Source organism: Gekko japonicus, unplaced genomic scaffold (assembly GCF_001447785.1).
Source record: "Gekko japonicus isolate JY-2015 unplaced genomic scaffold, Gekko_japonicus_V1.1 scaffold407, whole genome shotgun sequence".
Lineage (NCBI taxonomy): Eukaryota > Metazoa > Chordata > Lepidosauria > Squamata > Gekkonidae > Gekko > Gekko japonicus.
The window spans coordinates 471,789-488,002 of record NW_015172563.1 but is presented as its reverse complement, the minus strand read 5'-3'; the positions used below and the strand labels follow the sequence as shown (position 1 = coordinate 488,002).

Sequence of the window (16,214 nt, the reverse complement as noted above, 5' to 3'; positions counted from 1 at the left end):
CCACACCCAACAGTAAGCAGACTTATGCATCACACATATGGAATGGGTTCTTTAGTTTAACTCTGGCACTCTTTAGTTGAACTCTAGCGCAGAAATGGTTTGATAGGCAATGATCATGCGGTTTTCTACTAGGTTATATAAATTCTGAATTTAAAAGTAAAGTAATCAGATGTGTAATGATAATGATCCTGATTTACCATGCTGTGGACACAGCTTTATGATGCATTAATCTACACTGTCTCATACAGCCTGTGAAAGAAGACAGGAAAGATATTGTTTCTGAAGATAAACAAGGGAGTGAGGAAGGCAAAATGGAGACCAAAGAAGTGCAGACAGCTGAAGCTGAAATTGAGAGAGCTGTTCAGAAAACTCCTAAGAAGATCAGAACTGTCCAATGTAAAGTAGTACTATTGGATGGCACAGAATACAGCTGTGAACTTGAGGTAAGAGAGTGAGCCTGTCAGGATCCCTTTTCTGAAAAGAAAGCAATGACTGCTGTATGCTTTTATTGAAATTGGATCTATTTAATATGTTTGTAATTCATTATAATACAACATTCACAATTCTTTGGTTTATGACTAGTGAAGGATGTCATTTTAAAGTCATATCATGTTACGCAATATTAAGCTATTTGAATGTACTCTGAACAGTAATATCACTGTCAGCATTGCCAACACAACAGTATCCTGCAAACGTATCTTCCTATTCTATTCTATTCTATTCTATTCTATTCTATTCTATTCTATTCTATTCTATTCTATTCTATTCTATTCTATTCTTCTGTTTTTCAGGTTATAAATAAGGTCCAGTTTTTAAATCACTCTGTGCTGTGAGGCCCCATGGATGTAGTCTTTTTTTACAACTGCATACTTTTGATTCCCAGGTAATTGCTTTCAAGGCTAGACATTACACAGGACAGGGACAAGTTGAAGATCACTGTCTGAGCTTGCTGCCTCCTACATGCAGGGACAGTGAACTGATAAGGATGGTCCACTCTCAGAGACTGATGGTTTTCGACCAAGTTTGGAGAATTTTGAGAGTCTCCGTGATAATAAATCAGTCCCTGTAAGCCGCCCTGTAAATCAGCCCCTGTAAGCCGCCCTGAGCCCGCTTGCGGGGAGGGCGGGGTAAAAATACCTAAATAAATAAATAAATAATTCCTTGTCCTTGTAAGCCACATGAAATTATACTTTGGGCTTGCTGAGCCCATAAACAGGGTCACTCCTTGAAATCCTCTCCTAGTCTCTGGCAGGACCTATCTCCAGGGCTTACCAGGGAGGTAGGGAATATGAAATCGTTATTGGTGGGAGACATGGGATGAATCAGACCATGCCATAGAGTCCATCTGCAGGCTTATGAGGTGGTTGTGGGTGATATAGCTTGTGGTGGCAGAGCAGCTCTAGGGATACCTGGGTGACACACGTGCCCTTGATCAGGTTCAACCTGGCTTCAGGTTCAGGCTCAGGACTGGCTTTAACTGTTGTTCACTTATTAAACCCTTGTAAAAGTTACTGCATTCGCTGCCTATTTGTTTCCAGGTTCAATTCAGGGTGCTGGTTATGACCCATGAAGCCTTTCATAGTCTAGGTTCTACAGATACCCTTGTTTTTTCAGAATCCCCTTCTCCTGGGGCAACAGCTTCACTCATTAGACAGTACTTAAAGTGCCATCATGCAGGCAGATTCAGCCTGCATCTGTCCACTCTCAAGCCTTTTTCACGGGTAGATCCTTTGTGGTAGAATAGCCTTCCTGTTCAGGTAAGCTCCATATTATTAATGTTTTGTCAGCAGCATAAGACCAAATTATTTAGATGGGCACTGTGCTTAGACTTCTGTGACTTAAAGAATTCCGTTATAAGGCAGCTGCAGTTTAGGTATATAGGCCGAAATGGCCTCTCTCATGCAGATTAAGATCAGTAGTCTTATTCTAGCTGTAAGTCCCTGCCATTTGATCTAGTAGTTCTTTCTTAATCCTATTGGTAAGAAGAGATTTTCACAGACTGGAATCTATCAGAATAAAAATATTTGTGTGGAGAATTCCTAGAATTACTCCTACTGGGCCCTAATAATTAAGTGTTCTCTAGTTTTGTTCAGATTTCATTTAATGGCTGGGCTGTGAAGGAGCCAGACAATCTTGCATCAAAGAGATTTTTCTTCTAGTTATAAACTAGATTGTTCTGTGCTTGTCAGTGCATCATATTGCATATTTAGAAGGTGGGCCAGAATCCTTAAATATCCAAGGAATCAGCTATAGGCTTTCAAGCTTTAACTTTGTACATCAAATAAAACTTTTTGGGGGGCTAAAATACATGTTAGTCTATACAGTTTTGTTTTCATAATATCCTAAAAGGGCTGGTATTTTAACTTACAACTGATTTCTTCATAGGTGGGAGCTTTAATCATCCTACTCATAGTTGCTGAACTGTTTCGATCCCTAATGGTTCTGATATAAAGTGCAGTAAATTCAAGACACAGTTGAGGTTCTAGTAAGTTGAATATAAATGAGCAATGGTTCCTGATAAGGCTTGTAAACCTTCTAATTAAAATTGTGAGGTGTCTTGTCTGGAGAACTGAATTGCAGCAGCAGGTATTCTGGGATTTTGCTGTTATCTGTAAAGACATAAGGGTTAAGTCCCTCTTGTGCATTGACTGCAGACTGAAATTTACCAATTGAAATAGTAAGCAGTTAACTTGGTTATCAGTACATTTAGCACATATTCTAAGCATAGATGTGTTCATGCTGACCACTACGATGTAAGACAAGGTCGACCGCCATCATTTAATAATCTGTTAGTGTTATTAGTTGCTAGCACTTTAAATGTTGATTTGTTATATCTGATTTTAGGACTATTTAAGTTTATGTGTATGTTTTATTCTGTTTGTAAGCCGTCCTAAGCCATCCTTGGCTGGGAGGGTAGGATATAAATCTAAATAAATAAATGTGTTTCACTCCTCTCAATTTTTTAAAAAAGGATTTATTAATTTTCTACATAGAAAAGAGAAAGACAATAACTACAGATCAAAAGAGACTAACAAACAACAAACATGGAGCATGTACTCATTATGACTGCTTACATTTTACATAGAATCATTCTTTTATACACCTAAACCAGTTTAACCTTTTGAAATGTAGAGCATATATCTTAATAGTCACTCCTCTCAATTTGACGCTTGATAAGCAATCCCACGCTTTGACCTGAATAGCCCAGGATAGTCCAGTCTCATTAGATCTTGGAAGTTAAGCCGAGTCGGCGTGGCAAGTATTTGGATGCAAGACCTCCAAAGAATACCAGGGTCGTGACATGGAGGCAGACAACTGCAAACCACCTCTGAATGTCTCTAGCTTCAAAAACCCTACAGGGTTGCCAGATGTCAGCTGTGACTTCATGGCAAAAAAAGGCAATTCCAAAGATTTGCAGTCTCTACTATCCTATCATTGCCTTTATCTTTTTTACAGTATGGGCTGTCATGAGTAAGACATAATTTCCCAAGTTTCAGAGGGAAGAAGTAAAAAGTAATTTCAGATTAGTATTAACTATTACTAATTAGTATAAATACTAAACACTATTTGTGTTTAATGCATGTTGGGCCCAGCTTTTTATGCCTTATGAAAGTATCTTAACATTGACAACCCTGTCAGTGGGAGAGGTGCAACTAGATGTCAGTTACTGTGTGAGAGGGTATATAATTGTCTAGGGAATTGTGCCCTTTGTTGTGTTGGGTTTGTAACAGCCCAACCCCATTTGAGAGTGTGGGAACCCAGCAGAGAGTGAGATCTGAGATAGTGTTTTCAAAGTCTGTAAAAGTCTGTAGGTATGAAGGCTAGTTGAAGCTTGACTGTTTTGTAGAGCTGGGCCATTTTAGGTTAGGAAACTCACTAGAAAATGTATAAGTCTCATGATGGGGTATTTGTAATAGAGCTGAATTAGTGGATTTAAAGATGTGGATTTAAATATGTTGCTTTCGACAACATATTGATTTAAAGATTGCTGTACTAAACTTTTGTATTAGCGTGTTATAATGTGCTATCTCTAGTTAAAGGCAAACTACAATGAACCCATTTCAGTCAATCTGTGATAGTCCATGTAATGAATTGAGGTGAGGGAGGAATGAGAACAAGGATTTTGACCTGCAGAATGAAAACACTTGAAGTAGACAGTCTGTGTGTGTGTGTTTGTGTGTCGTGTATATATACTGTTTTCAGAGCCTTCATAGGTAACCTGAACTCTTAGTCTATCCATACTGTGCTTAAAAGATCACAAAGCTACAGAAATAGTTAACCTAGTATAAAATGAATCAAGGAATATATACTAGAGCTGGTCATGAACCCTGGTTTAAGCACAAACCAGGCCAGTTCGTGGTTTGCGAACCACGGGTTCGGGAGAATGTATCTCCCATGATCCGCCCACAAACCTCCATGTTTTTCGTGGAGGTTCATGGGAGACACATTCTTGGGCTCTGAAGGCATTCCGGGTCTGGTGGGCCACCCGGAACTGAGCTCCAAAGGCATTAAATGCTGTTGGAGCCCACCACCGGCCCGCAGCCCCACCCAAGTGAGCTATGAATGCCTTCGGAGGTTACTTCTGGATTGGGCTGCCCAACTGGAAGTGAGCTCTGAAGGCATTTAAATGCCTTTGGAGCCCACCTTCGGGTTGGGCTGGCCCGGCCTAAGTGAGCTCCCAGAGTGAGCTCTGAATGTCTTTATAGAGTTGGGCCACCCCACTTGACTGAGCTCACTAGGGCCGGCTGGACCTGGAGGTGGGCTCCGAAGGCATTCAAATGCCTTTGGAGCTCAACCAGTCAGGCAGCCCAACTAGGAAGTAAGCAGATGCCTTCAGAGTTCACCCAGGTGGGTCCGTGGGCCGGTGGTGGGCGCCGACAGTGTTTAATGCCTTCGGGGCTCAGTTCTGGGTGAGGCCGTTCTATGAACTCACAAACCCAATGAACCACAAAGTGATTCGGGAAACAGAATAGTTCATGTAAGTTTGTATCTGCTAGCAATGGCTATGATCAGAATTCTGTAGAACTTGCCAGGGGTGTAGTCTGAAGCAAATATAAGCTGTTGCCTTAACCTCCTGCACTGTGCATCTTAGAAAATAGCACCAGCCACTGATGAAATACAACCAGTGGCACCATAGATGGACCAGTTGGTTAACGCTTAGCCAAAGTTTGCTGTTAATCAACTTTTGGAGTAGGCTACAAACTCCATTAAGCTAGGGTGCAAACATAATTCCTTAACCATGGTTAAAACCAGGGAAGAAAATTTGCATTGGGGGAAATAGCATGTGGTTCTGAGTCTCTCTCTAATCCCTGAATTATTGATAAGAGTTTAGGAGTGGCACACTGTGGGGTGGTGAAGATGATATTCCTTCTCTCTTGTTGTAAAACAGATTTAAATGGCTTTATTCTATTTATGTAAATCAAAGCATACTATAATAAAATAGAATTATTGCTTCATAAAATAATTTTAAAATGGGTTCAGGTTGTTTTTATTTTTTATTAACATAGTGGCTAAAATTGCTATTTGTGCTAGTTTAATACTTGTATGATTAGTGCATCTTCTCTCCTGAGCATGATATGAAAAGCACAGGGTCATTACTGCCAATCTGTAACCCTTTTATAGTTAGAAAAACTTGTCATGTTCCCAGCTTCAGCCACTATTAATCAGTGAATGGTTAGTAGATTCTGTGCATGTGAGAAAACCCTTAGGATATGGGTTTAGGACTAAATGGCAGAAAAATAATGCCATTGTGTGCTACATAAATGCTCTTTCTATGCAGATCTGTGGATAAATTAATATTTATCCTGAACTTAGAATGTGCATTACATATAGTCATAGTACATTTTTATAAATTAGCTTTTTAGTTTCTCTTTTTAGTTTTGCTGTAGTTTCTTTTCTGTTCAGTAGAATATTGAGGTTTTTAGTGGGAGTCCTTCTACTGACATCCTCACACAGGAGCTGCCAATTTTACCTCTTGCCCTTTGGGTCTGGCTTTGAGCGTGATAGCGAAGGGTGGTGTGCTTTGTGCTTCTCTTCACCCGGAATCTTAGAGGCATGGATCCAGGGTTTATGAGGAAGATTAAGGGCACCTCTGTCATAGGGTTTCCAGTGCATGTGGCAATGAGCGTTAGGAAGTCAAGAGCCCTGAATTATATCTTCCTAACCTGGGCAATGAGTTTACTTTTAAAGCCAGTACCTGGGACCCCCGTGGGCTTTCTCTCCAAAATACATATACAATTTTGTTCTGCTCAGCAGGGCCTTTTTGGCAGTCCCTCCTCTGTCCATCATGTTTTCTTTTATTGTCTGGTTGTATTTTTGTCTGGTTTTATTTTTGGTTGCCACTCCTCTACTCTGGAGTGACCTGGCAGGGGAGACGAGGCAGACTTCCACCTTGCTTGTTTTTTATGACAGGCTGAAAAATGGTATAGGTTAAGAGAGTATATGGCATGGACTGAGCAACTTTTTTGGCACAGTATTTGGGTTCTCATTGTGTTAAGGGTATTTTAGAATTATTGTATTAAGATTGTTATGTTATATGCCATGAGTTCCAGCTGTAGTGGAAGAAAGGTGGGTTTGTAAATATTTTATATACGTATTTTATAAAGCTAGATAAACAACAGATTCCCACATCTTCAGTTATCGGCTACTATCCTATGCAGCATGATGTCCTCCATGAGCTGCCTAACATGGGGTTCTTCAATCCTTGCTACTTCCTTTTCAAGACTAGATTGTGAAGAAGCACACACTGTTTGTAGAGCATTGAATTCTAAAATGGAGGATAGGAGAACAGGGTAAGTTGTTCTGAGTCTCCAGTGTGGAGAAGGGCAGGGTATACATGTAAGTAGGTAAGTTAAATGAATTGACAACACTAAACCTCACAGTAAAACAGTTGAATCTGTTTGCCTTTTTCTCCCTTTCCTCTATAGGAAAGAGAGAGAGAGAGAGCCACTTCTGCCTTTATGAAGCTGTCTTTATTAAAGTTTGAATATGCTACTTGGAGAAAGAGGCCATGGTGGGAGAAGAAAAAAAATTCTAACCTTGAAAATCTCTGTACTTCTCGTGGCTAGGAGATCAGTCTGCCCATCCTGTATAGCGATTTGAATCCTGAGTAAACAAGTACTCTGCTGTTTGCAGTTTAATCTTGTACTCTGGTTCACTTAAATTTGGACAAGCTGGCTCCTTTTCCTTTGCTTTGCTGCCTGGTAGGTAATAGATCAGTAGGTTTGACAGCCCTTCCCCCCATTTTAAATCACCCCCATGAAGGGTGTTAAGAATGACTGAAATAGACTCAGTTAGTTTTCCTTTTTGAAATATGGCAGAGTTCTTTAGACTTTTGTACCATTGGGAGCTGAGGAGAAGCCCTACCTCCCAGGAAATGGCTTTACCTCGTCAGTTGTTTTACCCTTTCAGAGAACAGTCTTTTATTCCTGAGAAGGACAGAAATTCTTTTGGTAGGAAATGCTTTTTAAAAACACGTACATGAATTTATACAGATTTAATTAGTGACATTGCTACAGTGTAATTTTTTGAGAATTATGGTTTTGAGACATAGGTTTTTTATTTATAATTTTTATTGGTTTTCTACTACAAACTACAAAACTATAAACTACAAAACTATAAACTTCCTTCCTTCCTTCCTTCCTTCCTTCCTTCCTTCCTTCCTTCCTTCCTTCCTTCCTTCCGAATTGGTATGGTGTTTTGGGGAAGTGCCATCTTTTGAAAAACTGTCACAGCTTGGTACAATATACAAACTGATATTAGAACTAGAATGTAAACCATACAGGTTTGTGAGCAGATGGAACAAATTTAGGTCGAATTGTTAATTTGGTTTAATGGAATTTTCTTTTTACTAGAGCTTTTGTGCTCTCGCTTAACAACTTAAGAGAATATGGTGATACAGAGGTGGATCTTGCCTTTGAAAACCATGAGGATGTACAGTGCACCTTCTAGTAGATGTTGGTTTTGCAACTAGGATAATGCTGCTTTTATACATCTGTGGTGAAATTGTCATAGGTCATAACAGTGTTGGAAAATGGTTGCACAAAAATACATTATTTTGCCTTGACTCAGGCTTCCTGAATTTTTTTCTTCTAAATTATGTGGTTGATTTACCAAAGAAATATCAGGATATTGTTCTTAACACAAATACAGCTGTTGACTTTTGCCAGATACTGGAAGAAGTGGGCTATCCTGCAGGAACAGAAGTGGATGGAAAAGGTGGGAGGGGGTTAATTAGACCTACTGCTATACAGAAAGGCCATGACACTTCACAGCTGGATTTATATTGGAAAGAATATTGGAAAATACTTTTTTAGTTTATTGATAATAATAGTATATGTATGGAATTTAATTTGTTTACTTTGTGTGTATTTTATAATTTAGAAAGCATATTGTATACACAGTTTCATAAAGGATCCCATAATGGATGTAATATGATATTACAATGTCTGAATAAATTACAGAAGGTAAAATTGCCCTGATGTTGGGTAAAAATACAGGGTAGACTTGCCCAGATCTTCCCCCCACTTGGCTAGGCCTTGAACATTCCTGCCTTTGGCAGTGTTAACAGAAGTCTTGGAGATTAGAAAACTGGACTGCTTTCTCTTTCCAGGCCAACAGCTGCTAATTCATTTGTCCTGTACCTACCTCCTGCCCATGGCTTTTCCCCCCCATCCAGGCAAAGGTCCTTATGTCTGTACTCCCATCAGTCTTGTGAAAAGGGACTAGATGGCCATGTTAAAGGAATTAATGATTTTTTTAAACTGTCAGACTTGAGATACATTTTCTCTCTAAACAAATGTAGAAAATATTTTGTGAGACATTGTGGAACTACTCCCTGATAAAACTGCACATTCTACTTATTCATTTATGATGTCTGTGTATATATTTGGAATGATGTAATTGTCATGGTGTAGAAAATGAGAATAGCTTTGACTTATTTTAAGGACTTTAATTGTTTTGTGAGGATGTATTCAGTTCACTAAAAAATGTCATGTGACCTAAAGTGCTATCTAAATACTAGTGCTGTGTAAAGTAAATGAGTACTGCACTGAAGCCATTCTTCTACACAGAGGCACTGTTCTAATTAAATGTTTATAACAAAAGGCATTTTCAGAGATGACTGCACAACCATATTTTATGCACGTCTGAACAGCTGAAGTGTATTGGAAGTGATACAAGAGTTTAATGATTTCATGCCATTTGTGAATATGAGAGCACTTGCTACCCTAGGAAGAATTAAACATTCAAATATCATGGGAGGTGGGGGTTTTAGTCTGATCCCAGGGAGACAGAACTGCAGCTCTTTTTTTTTTTTTTGAGGTATTTGGGCCCTGTTGTTCTGAAAGCTGTATTACAAAGTAACAGATGAAGACCCATGCCAGGCTCCACTGTTACATAATTGTCTACAAAGGAGATTTCGAAAGCTCGGGAAGGGTTCTAGGACATGACGATTGGCAGCCCCACAGAGAAACAGCTGGATGGCAGCTGGTCACTACTGCTGCTGATCTAGCTTTAGTCCTTATTGTAAATTCATTATGTCTGTATTTATATATTTATATCCCACTTTCTCCCCAAAGGGGACCCAAAGTTTGATCTCCCCTCCTATATTTCTGTGCTCACAAGAACCCTGTAAGGTTCATTAGGCTGAGAGAGAATCAGGAGAAGTTTAGGATCAGGACTGAGCTGGTTGTTATTCCACTTCTCCCTCTGAGGTGGAGGCCATATTGTGGGTGATTCCCATCCACCACTTAGGGAGGCAGGACTAAGTTCAATTACTTCCTGTTTCCTGTGGTGGGAGTCACCCTAGGCTCAGTTCTTTTTCTGCCTCAGTAGGGAGAGCAGCTAGGTGTAGACTCTGCCTAACCATAACTTTCCTTTTCTCAGTTTACTTACTCTCACTTATTCCTTCCATGAACTTTTGCTGTTTCCTCTCTCTCTGAAGATACTATATATATATATATGAGTATATATATACACATACACACACACACACACACACACAAATCCTTTCTTCTCTATCTTTTTTTAATTTATTTTTTTAATTGTTTTTCACAAATGTTACATATTATCTTTTGACCATTCATTACAAAGCAATTTTTTCCCTCCCCCCTCCCCCTCCCCCCTATACTATCCCGGTGTTTTAGTCCTATATTCCCAGCCACGGGCACAAAGTCCGAATCTTGCTCTGAATGTCTTTTCTTCCTTCTGTCGGTATCCATTCCAGGTAGGTCTTCCACTTCATCATCTATCTTCTCTATCTATCCTCTTCCCTCCCCCTCCCTTTGGAGGTCAAGGTTTGCTGGCCCAGTCACTATCTTAAAAGGGAGGGGATCTCCCAGACCGCCACCCATAACATTGAGAGCAGAGGATAATTATGGATTTTTCTCCACTCTGGAGACATACTCCGGGGGGGGGGGGATTGTCACAGACCAGTCCTCTTGATTTTTCAAGGGTGAGGATTTTCTGTATTTGCTGTCTAAGACCCTATCAGTGCTAAATATACAGGGATGCACAAACTCAGGGGACAAAACTGCTAATGCCCAAGGGCAGAAAAATAGCACAGAGATCATTGATAAATTCTTTCCTCCAGCTGATTGCTCAGAAAAAGCCTTTCCTTTTCCTGATTTCTATGTGAGAAAAATGAAGGCAGAATGGGCAAAGCCAATGGCAATCAAACCATTCCCACGTTTTATTAAAAAGTTGTATCCTTTGATATCATCTGCTACAGATCTCTGTGGTCGATTTGCCAGTGACTACAATCCTCTGGATTGCTATCTGAAGACTGACATGGCAGTTTAAGAGACAATCTTGGCAAACAGGAGGAGTTTGCATTAAAGAAATCTCATGAGGCCACTTCCATGGCAATTAAGGCGTCTGCGGCAGCATCGCTAGTGTCAAGAGCGTAAGTTGATCCCGATGTTACCAGGTGGCAATCGCAGACTACTGGAGGGTGCCAACAGGATCTAGAAAGCCATCTCCTATACCGCCAGTGCCACACTAGACACCATGGTCTTTGCTTCCAGTGCTATGGCCTCAGCCACTGCCGCCTGCCACATTGGCAGAGAGTTTGGCATACAAACTACCAATCTAAGGCCATAGTCACTGCATACCCATTTCAAGGAGACAAGCTGTTTGGGGATCCACTGGAAAAAATCTTAGTGGAAACTCGTGACAAGAAGAAGGCCCTACCCAAGACATTACGACGTGCCGATAGGAGGACATCAGGTTCCTCTTCCTTTCGCTCATACCATACACTACCCAGGTTTCGCCAAGACAACAGGAAACCCTCTTATGGTGGCAACAAACAGCCTTTTCATCGCAGAGGCCTCAATAATAGGTTCTCAAGGCCCACAGAGACGGGACAAACGGGATTGGGACCCCAAAGTCTCAAAGGCATGACTATCCGCACCCATCGGTGGGGTGGGGGGTCCTGCTACATTTCAACCAAGTATGGACCACCTCCCATCCAGACATTTGGACAAGAGAACTAGATAGAATTTTGTTCAATCCCACCTCAGTGTTTCATCATCTCTCCGCTACACAGAAATCCAGTAAAGAGAGACAGAACCAAATCTTCAATACTTCACCTGTAAGATATTCAGGCAATAGAACCTGTACTGGTAGACGAACTAGGGACCAGGGTCTACTCCATCTTCTTCACGGTCCCCAAAAAGAATGGGGACTGGAGGGCTATCCTAGATTTGAAATACTTAAACATGTAAAGCCCAGACACTTCTGCATGGAGACCCTCAGATCCATCGTGGAATCATTACAACCTGAAGAGTTCCTCTCTTTCATAGACTTGATGGAAGCATACATGCACGTTCCAATCTTCATACACCATTGGAGATTCCTATGTTTCTGTGTCGGGGAGACTAATCTTCAGTTCTGAGCCCTCCCCTTCGGCCTCTCCTCAGCTCCTCAAGTGTTTATGAAGATCCTGGTTCATCTGGTTGTTTGTCTTTGAGAGCAAGCGATTCATGTTCACCCTTATTTAGACAACATTCTGATTTGTTCTCCTTCACGGGGTCAATCCCAGGAAGACATAGCCAGGACACTTCAGTGCTTACAAGACTTCAGATTCCTGGTGAACATGCAGAAAAGTTCTCTGACTACCACACAGCGTCTGGAGCACTTGGGAGTGGTGATGGACACTTGAACTACAAAGCTTTATCTCCTGATCAAAAGGGCCACCCAAATTATTCAAGCAAAGACCTCCTCCTTGTCCACCTTGGCCAAGATGATGGGCCTCATACTTGCTGCTGTTGACACACTACAATGGGGAAGGTTTCGCTCCAGATAACTACAACTATTTTCTGTAAGAGAAGATCTTGTCTCACTAACCTGCTAGTGTTCTTTGATGGAGTGAACAAACATGTGGACAAGGGGGATCCAATAGATATTGTTTACCTTGACTTCCAGAAAGCTTTTGATAAAATTCCTCATCAAAGGCTCCTAAGTAAGCTCAAAAATCATGGGATATAAGGACAAGTCCTTTTATGGATCAAAAACTGGCTAATTAATAGAAAACAGAGAGTGAGTATAAATGGGCAATTTTCTCAGTGGAGGGTGGTAAGCAGTGGGGTACCGCAGGGATCAGTACTTGGTCCACTGCTTTTTAACTTGTTCATTAATGATTTGGAGATGGGAGTAAGCAGTGAAGTGGCTAAATTTGCGGATGATACGAAGTTGTTCAGGGTGGTGAAAACCAGTGAGGATTGTGAGGCACTCCAAAGGGATCTGTCATGGATGGGCGAGTGGGCGTCAATATGGCAAATGGGGTTCAATGTGGCCAAGTGCAAGGTGATGCACATTGGAGCCAAAAATCCTAAATATAAATACACATTGATGGGGTCTGAACTGGCAGAGACTGATCAAGAGAGAGATCTTGGAGTTGTAGTAGATAACTCACTGAAAATGTTGAGACAGTGTGTGACTGCAATAAAGAAGGCCAATGCTATGCTGGGGGTTATTAGGATCAGCCAATATCATAATGCCCCTATATAAATCAACGGTGCGACCTCATTTGGAATGATTGAGGTTTATAAGATTATGCATGGGAAAGAGCAGGTAGAGAAAGAGGTACTTTTCTCCCTTTCTCACAATACAAGAACTCGTGGGCACTCCATGAAATTGCTGAGCGGTCGGGTTAGAACGGATAAAAGGAAGTACTTCTTCACCCAAAGAGTGATTAACACATGGAATTCTCTGCCACAGGAAGTGGTGGCGGCTACAAGCATGGACGGCTTCAGAAGGGAATTAGATAAGCACTATAAGATCAATGTGTATGACTCTGCTGATGCAGCATTCGGACGAAGAGTGCTGCAGTCTGTACTAACTCCTGATGATGACCACCCTCCCAAAAATTAGGGACACAGCTCTGGGAGGTCCCACAAGATGGCCTCCACCTCAGAGGGAGAATGACCATTGGTTACTCACCATGAAGGGTCCTTCTCCTCTGAGGCTTGGGGGACATCTTGGCCCTCCCGGGTCGTCATTTCCTCTATCTACTATGCTGTTCTTTCACACTCATTTTCCAACCCCCCCCCCCCCCAAATAGTCCTCAGCGAGAGGAAACTCACTCTCCTCTTCCTGTTTCAGTTATTTGTTGTTTTTTCTATACTCTTGCTGTTGATGTTCAAGTTCTGTCTTTTAGAGTGGTTAAGTTTAGACTATTGCTTTCGGAGCACCAGAACTGAGCCTAGGGTGACTCCCACCACAGGAAACAGGAAGTAATTGATATTAGTCCTGCCTCCCTAAGTGATGGATGGGAATCACCCACAAGATGTCCTCCAAGCCTCAGAGAAGAAGGACCCTTCATGGTGAGTAACCAGTGGTCATTTTGCTATGTTCCAGTCCCTCCCATCCCCTTCTCCTTAAATGGGTTTTTGTTAACCCTTTGGGGAAAAACAGGAGTATTTGTTATTGGTATTAATTTTACTAGTTTTCTGGCAGTTTGCTAGGAAGCGCATACTGTTGTTTCTACTTCAACTGATAAAAGGGATCTCATTCAAACTGTAAATACTTGGATATAAATCGAGCAGTTCAGTCTTGTATGAATGTGCTTTGATTCTTTTTGAAGGAATAAACAATGTGCTTATTGTGTTGGGTAGTAGCATTGCATACCTTTTCCCCCTTTCTTGTCCTTTGTATTTGTACAGTGTTACTCACAAATTCTGCATAGTACATAGCTCACAGAGCATAGCAGACTTGTTCAGTTATGAGCTTTCTATCAATGTCTGCTAGACACAATAACTTTAGTGTCGAAAGAGCCTACACATAGGCAGTTGAAGGGGTTTCTGTGGAATTGCAGTGGCGTCGTCTTCTGAAATCTGCATGATGAGCAATTTCAAAAATTCTTTTCAGCTACCAGGTTTTTAAAATGTCATGTTTTGGCTGCTTCACTAAATGCCATAAAGAGATGAATAGGGATGTAGGATTTGCCTGGCAGCGTAGGGTAACATGCTGTTTGTGTTTAACTGTGTCAATAGCAGACCCTGTTGCAGTGTTTGAAAGCATTATCAAAAACTGGAAGGGTTAATCTCCCTACCGTTGATTATATATTGAGAGCAAGCTGTTCTTTACTTTTTATGTTTTGTATGCTGCTGTTTGGAGCAACAAATTCTGCCTGGTACTCTGAAAACAGAATATCTGCCTGCTTTTGATTACTATCAGTAGAATTACATGGAAATAACCAATCTGTCATGCAGAGGAAAGAATAGAGCTACTAAAATAATTTTAGCGACTTGCCTACCTCATAATTTTTATTACCACAAAACTATTTCAAATGCCTACATGCTAAAAAAATGCTGTGCTTACAGATTGCTATATATGTAGTTTCTGGTAACATAAAAAGTAAGGCACAAGTTGAATGGCTTTAATGGAAAACAAATATTTCTAGTAGGATGCTTTCATCTGTATTATTGTTATAAAACTGATAATCGGAGGCTGTTTAGAATATCACTGAATAGATTAGGGGATCCAAGGGTGTCTTATATGTCAGTAAACAGGCAATTCTATTTTATCCCCTCCAACCACACTATTACAACTCTACTATTAGAAATCCCAGTTCTAGTCCCCCCCCCAATCCTTTTATCTACCTGCTTTCTTGCATTTGGGCTACATGAACCACACACACATGGAAGGCACTGCTAAATTCTTTCTATAATAGTAATATCTGTTGGGCTGATTCCAGTTGGGTACTCTTGCTGTTTTAAATAGTGAACCATTTTATTGCTTGTATTACATTTTAAATTGCCTCTTTTCTACCATTTATGATCAATAAAAATGAATCACTGAATTTAGAATTGTCTCATTATTTCCTGTGATTTCCTTCTATGATTTCCGTTCACCTCTAAACTTGCCTTTGTATACCTAGAAGACTCTGTACCAGAGTCAGGGCATGCACGTGTAAAGGCTATATTTGTACATGCCTTATTCTGTAGTAACAAGAAATAGAAGTTGTTATCCACAGAATAGATGTCACAGGGTGGCTAAACTTGTTATCAGCACACCTGGCTATGCAGGTACATGGCCCATTGGAGATGGGAGGCTATATTCACAGGTTTCTCCAAGGAGTTCCTTCATTGCCCCCTTGGCAGGTAATTGGCTTTCCCTATATCTGAGCCAGTCAGGCCTCAGTGGGCACTGGATGCTATGAGCCCACCTTGTTTTCATAAGTAATGGACCTTGTTCTGTTTCAGGAAAAATTCTGAGGGAGTGCATTCAGGATTCTTTATGGTCCCAGAATGGGGACTGGCAAGTGATTTTGGATCTTAAATATACAAACAGATATGTAACATGCTGCACAATGTGTAACATGCTGAAGTAGAACCCTTGTAACCAGGAGACTTCAAAGTTCAGGGACTATCTGACAGAAACATTCACATTATCATTTACCGTCCAAATGGAAATTTCTTAGATTCTTCCACCAGCAGAGCACTTCCAATTATTCAGGGCTTTGTCATTCAGACTTGCTTCTGCCCTGAGTGTATGTACTGAATAATGATACTCTGGGCCAGAGACCTGTGTCAGCACAAATGCCCCTACACTTGGTAGTTTCAGACCCATTACTCCAGGGATCGTTTTAGTCTCTGGGTACGCAGACACAGCTTTGGTCTAATATTCCAGCAGAAAGCTGAAGAGAAAGAGAGGCGCTTAACCAATTATATCTTGACCTAACTAAAGGTACAGAGTAGAAGTAGAGAGATAAA

General features: G+C 40.8%; 1 protein-coding gene across 6 annotated transcripts in view; it reads left to right on the top strand.

Moving 5' to 3' along the window:
• Positions 1 to 16,214, top strand: part of EPB41L2 (erythrocyte membrane protein band 4.1-like 2) — a 127,062-nt gene that overhangs the window by 36,394 nt on the left and 74,454 nt on the right. For all 6 annotated transcript variants that reach the window (XM_015421264.1, XM_015421263.1, XM_015421265.1 and 3 more), the window contains exon 3: positions 249 to 443. In XM_015421264.1, the coding sequence (XP_015276750.1) occupies positions 249 to 443 (195 nt within the window). The remainder of the gene's footprint in view (positions 1 to 248; positions 444 to 16,214) is intronic.